The sequence below is a fragment of the Humulus lupulus genome, chromosome 3 (assembly GCF_963169125.1).
Source record: "Humulus lupulus chromosome 3, drHumLupu1.1, whole genome shotgun sequence".
Lineage (NCBI taxonomy): Eukaryota > Viridiplantae > Streptophyta > Magnoliopsida > Rosales > Cannabaceae > Humulus > Humulus lupulus.
The window spans coordinates 65189806-65195058 of record NC_084795.1 but is presented as its reverse complement, the minus strand read 5'-3'; the positions used below and the strand labels follow the sequence as shown (position 1 = coordinate 65195058).

At 30.2% G+C, this 5253-nt stretch overlaps 1 protein-coding gene across 1 annotated transcript; it reads left to right on the top strand.

The window, feature by feature from the left end:
- Positions 1-251: 251 nt before the first annotated feature.
- Positions 252-1919, top strand: LOC133822767 (AP2/ERF and B3 domain-containing transcription factor RAV1-like). The gene has a single exon (XM_062255207.1). It carries the CDS (start codon positions 433-435, stop codon positions 1606-1608), a length of 1176 nt encoding a protein of 391 aa, XP_062111191.1. The 5' UTR covers positions 252-432; the 3' UTR covers positions 1609-1919.
- The last annotated feature ends 3334 nt before the right edge of the window (positions 1920-5253 follow it).

Sequence of the window (5253 nt, the reverse complement as noted above, 5' to 3'; positions counted from 1 at the left end):
CTCACTATGAATCTTCCTAGTTCCTTACTATCCCCTCCTCTTGGGTTGACCCACCACCCCCACATCCCCATATCTCCAACACCTTATTTTTGAAAAAGAAAAAAAAAACACATTTATTTAAATTTAAATTAAAAATATTAATTGCAATACGTACATACAAGTCATACGTATATAATTTATATTATTAAAACTAATGGTCTTAAAAAAAAGGTCTATGTTTATTTGCTATATATATTCGGTCTTCAAACTCACCCCAAATAGCTAACAACAACAACAACAACAACACACTCTCTCTCTTTCTCTGAGTCTTCTTCTTTCCATTTCTATCTTTTCTTCTTAACCAAGAGCTTAGTCAAAGCTTCGCCTCCATTACTCTTTCTAATTCTTCTCTTTTTATCTCTCTTCAACCCTTTCTTCTTTAGGAAAAACGGTATGGATGGAATAACAAGCAGTTGTAGTACTACAGACGAGAGCACCACCAGTACTACGGAATCCGCATCCCTATCAGCTGCCAACGCCGCCGCTGTCCCTCCGTCGGTGCCTCCACCGCCTGAAAGGTTGTGTCGAGTGGGGAGCGGTGCCAGCGTGGTTTTAGACACTGGGTCGGAGAGCGGCGTGGAAGCCGAGTCGAGAAAGCTTCCGTCGTCGAAGTACAAAGGTGTGGTCCCACAGCCGAACGGGCGTTGGGGGGCCCAGATTTACGAGAAGCACCAGCGCGTGTGGCTTGGCACTTTCAACGAAGAGGACGAAGCTGCAAGGGCCTACGACGTGGCCGCCCAGAGGTTCCGCGGCCGCGACGCGGTGACCAACTTCAAGCCTTTATCGTCTGAGACGGACGAGATCGAGGCGTCGTTTTTGAGCTCGCATTCAAAGGCGGAGATCGTGGACATGCTCCGCAAGCACACCTACAATGACGAGTTGGAGCAGAGCAAGCGCAACTACGGCGCCACTGGATCCCACAACAACCGTATGATGATGATGAAGCATCTCCTCATGAAGTCGTCTGGGTTCGGATCCGGGTCGGATGACCCGCTCCTCATGAAACAACATGTCCGCGAGCAACTGTTCGAGAAGGCCGTCACGCCAAGTGACGTGGGAAAGCTTAACAGGCTCGTCATACCCAAGCAACACGCCGAGAAACACTTTCCGCTCCAGAGCTCGAACACCTCCAAAGGGCTCCTGTTGAATTTCGAGGACGGAGGTGGGAAGGTGTGGAGGTTCCGATACTCCTACTGGAACAGCAGTCAAAGCTATGTGTTGACCAAAGGCTGGAGCAGGTTCGTCAAGGAGAAGGGTCTCAAAGCCGGTGACATTGTCACTTTCCAGCGCTCCACTTGTAATGGGCCTGATAAGCAGCTTTACATTGATTGGAAGGCTAGGGACAATGGGCCGACCGCCGGCCCCGGCCCAGTCCAACAACCGCAGCTGCAGCAGTCGCCGCCGGTCCAGATGGTCCGGCTGTTTGGGGTCAATATTTTTAAGATACCTGGGAGTGGGGTCGTCGTAGAAGCTGGGATTGGTGGTGGTTGCAATGGGAAAAGAATAAGGGACTTGGAATTGTTGGAATTAGAGTGTGCTAAGAAGCCAAGGATAATAGGAGCCTTGTAATGATAATTATCAAAGAAAAAAAGAGGAAAAAAAAAGGTTTATTTCTCTTTTTTTCTACTTTTTTTTTCCATGGTTTTTTTTTTTTGTATTTTAGCATCCTGTGAAGAGGGGAAAGAAAAAAAAAAGGAAAAATAGGATCAGTTGGAAGTTGAATAGTGGGAAGGGGAAAAAAAGGAAAAGGAGAAGGTGTAGTTGCAACTTGCTAAATTTGAAATTGTATATTATATGACAAAAAAGAAAGCAGCTGAAAAAAGCTGTAATTTTAACTGCTACAATAGCTAAGAAAAATAAAAAAAGAATTATGAGGATAATTTTTTTTAATTATTATTTTTAAACAGAAAGGATAACAGTCAATTTTGGTTCTATTTAATTAAAAATTTTGTTGTAAGAGTGTGTGTGTGTATATATTATGTTATGTTGCGTGTAATTTGGAGATGGGTTTTTGTAGTTTTGTGTTGTTGCTTTCCAAAAATATCTGAATGTTGACAAATTATGGCGCAGATGAGTAAAGGGATCCCTTTTGTTGTTTCTCATTGCTTTCCAAGTCTGTCCAATGAGAAGGCAAATTTACTAATTATATCCATTTCTCTTATGCTCTTTCAACTCTCATTACGTGTTTTCCTTTCACTTTTGGCCTACCTTAAACCACGTACTTCTTTCTGCTCTCTCACTCTCTCACTCTCTCTCTCATAATATTATTACAATAAATTTTATTATTCACTTTCAACATTTCAACACATCTAGCTACGTACTCATCACTATACTGGATTGTTGTGGGTATACTTAATAATTAATATCTTATTAATTATATATATATTATATGTATAAATTATGCAAATGGATCCGTAGCTGATGGCAACGCTGATTTTTCTATAGATATTCTAAGATTGTTGTACATCAACTAGCTGAGAAATAGAATCTTATATAGTTCGTGGATGCTATTTATTTTTAAAGAGTTTTGTTGTGACGATATTTAAAACAAAAATGTTTTCTTTAGATATAATTAGATATATATATCGTGTTTATATGAATGATATTGGTAATAATTTGATAAGCATGGTGTGTGTTGTTGGTACTAAATATTGTAAGAACGCGTGTAGTTTTATTTGTACTAGATATTTTGAGTATCCTTAACCATAATAATTCTCAACTTAATTAATTATATATGTACATAGTTTTTAATTTCTTTCATAAAAGTTTCCAACTACTTTTCGAGTCAGTTTAATAAAACTTTAGCTTTCTAATAATAATTAGCTTTCAAGTATATATAAAAATATATATATATATATGAAAATGTGGTGTATTTGATCAATTTTAACTAACATAGGGTGTGAATTAGAAACTAATATTATAATATTTGCTATATACTTTTAATCAAAGTTGTATAAAGTTTACATTTTTTATTTAAATATTATTATTTGAATAAATTTTATAATAATCAACTACGTATATAAACTAATTATGAATTCTTTATAAGTTAAAAGCTAAAGTTGGGACAAGTTTAAATTTTCGTTTTAGTCTTATAGTAAATTCTTTAATAAGATTATCTATTCATCAAATAATTTCAATCTTGAGCTATTTATATATTATATAAAGGAGAGTTTTAAGTATATTTTGTGATACTCTAAAATTGTTCTAAAACACTTTATTTATTTCATACTTTAATCTAACTTTTTATTCATTGTATAGATTATAATAATATAGTAATTTAAAAAAATATGTATATACATATTTTTTAAATCTAAATAAGATATTTACAATATATTATTATTTACTATATATATTTTACACGTTTAAATAACTAAAATTGCTCCAAAGCACTTTATCTTTTTTCTACTTTAATCAATTTTTTTATTCATTTTATGGTACAAGATATTATTATTTACTCAATGTATTTTAGACGTTTAAAAAACTAAAATTGCTCAAAAGTATTTTATCTATTTTTTCCTTTAATCTAATTTTGAATTCATTTTATAAATTATAATAATATAGTAATTTAAAAAAAAATGTAAGTAGTTACATATCTATATATTTATAAAGGAGAGCATCGATGAGATGATGAGATGATGTGGCACTCTAAAATTGCTCCAAAGCATTCTTTCTATTTTTAATTATAATAATTAAAAAATAACGTATGAAGAGTTTTTAATTTTACATATTTATAGATATTTAGATAGTTTAGGTATTATAGTTTTTTCTTTTTTAATTATTAATAAATAATCATAAATTTAAAAAAGAATAATTAAAAAATGTGAAAGTTTAAAAAATAGAAATAGTACTTTAGAGCAATTTTAGAGTGTCACATCATCTCATTGATGCTCTCCATTGTATAAATATATAGATATATTGATTTTTCACACGATATTCTTTTTAATACCATTGATGGATAAATAATAAAAAATATATAAAAGTAATTAATAGAGTTATAATCGAATTATTCAAATTCTAAATACTTATATTCAAATAGGTATTATTATAATAATTTATTGATATCTTGAAATTTTTTAATCATTTTCATTTAAATCTATATATTTATATAAAGGAGAGCATCGATGAGATGATGTGGCACTCTAAAATTGCTCAAAAACACTATTTCTATTTTTAATTATAATAATTAAAAAAATAACGTATGAAGAGTTTTTAATTTTACATATTTATAGATATTTAGATAGTTTAGGTATTATAATTTTCTCTTTTTTTAATTATTAACCAATAATCATAAATTTAAAAAAGAAGAATTAAAAAATGTGAAAGTTTAGAAAATACAAATAGTGTTTTAGAGCAATTTTAGAGTGCCACATCATCTCCTTGATGCTCTCATTTATATAAATATATAGATTTTTCACACATTATTCTTTTTAATACCATTGATGGATAAATAATAAAATATATAAAATTAATTAATAGAGTCATAATCGAATTATTCAAATTGGTATTATTATAATAATTTTTTTTGAAGAGATATATAATTTATTGATATCTTAAAAAGGTTTAATCATTTTAATTTAAATATATATTTATATAAAGGAGAACATCGATGAGATGATGTGGCACTTTAAAATTGCTCCAAAGCACTCTTTCTATTTTTCATTATAAAAATTAAAAAATAACATACGAAGAGTTTTTAATTTTACATATTTATAGATATTTAGATAGTTTAGGTATTATAGTTTTTTCTTTTTTAATTATTAACTAATAATCATAAATTTGAAAAAGAAGAATTAAAAAATGTGAAAGTTTAGAAAATAGAAAGAGTGTTTTAGAGCAATTTTAGAGTGTCACATCATCTCCTTGATGCTCTCCATTATATAAATATATAGATTTTTCACACGTTATTCTTTTTAATACCATTGATGGATAAATAATAAAAAAAAATATAACAGTAATTAATAGAGTTATAATCGAATTATTCAAATTCTAAATACTTATATTCAAATAGGTATTATTATAATAATTTGTTTTTGAAGAGGTATATAATTTATTGATATCTTGAAATTTTTTAATCATTTTCATTTAAATAAAATCTTTTTAATGAAATAAAATGAAACAACTTTATAACAACCTTAATAATTTATATATATTATATAAATGAGGGCTTTAAGTAGATTATGTGGCACTTTAAAATTACTCTAATGCATTCTATCT

Coding starts and splice junctions, on each gene's coding strand:
- LOC133822767 (XM_062255207.1), top strand. CDS start 433: ATGGATGGAATAACAAGCAGTTGTAGTACTACAGACGAGAGCACCACC.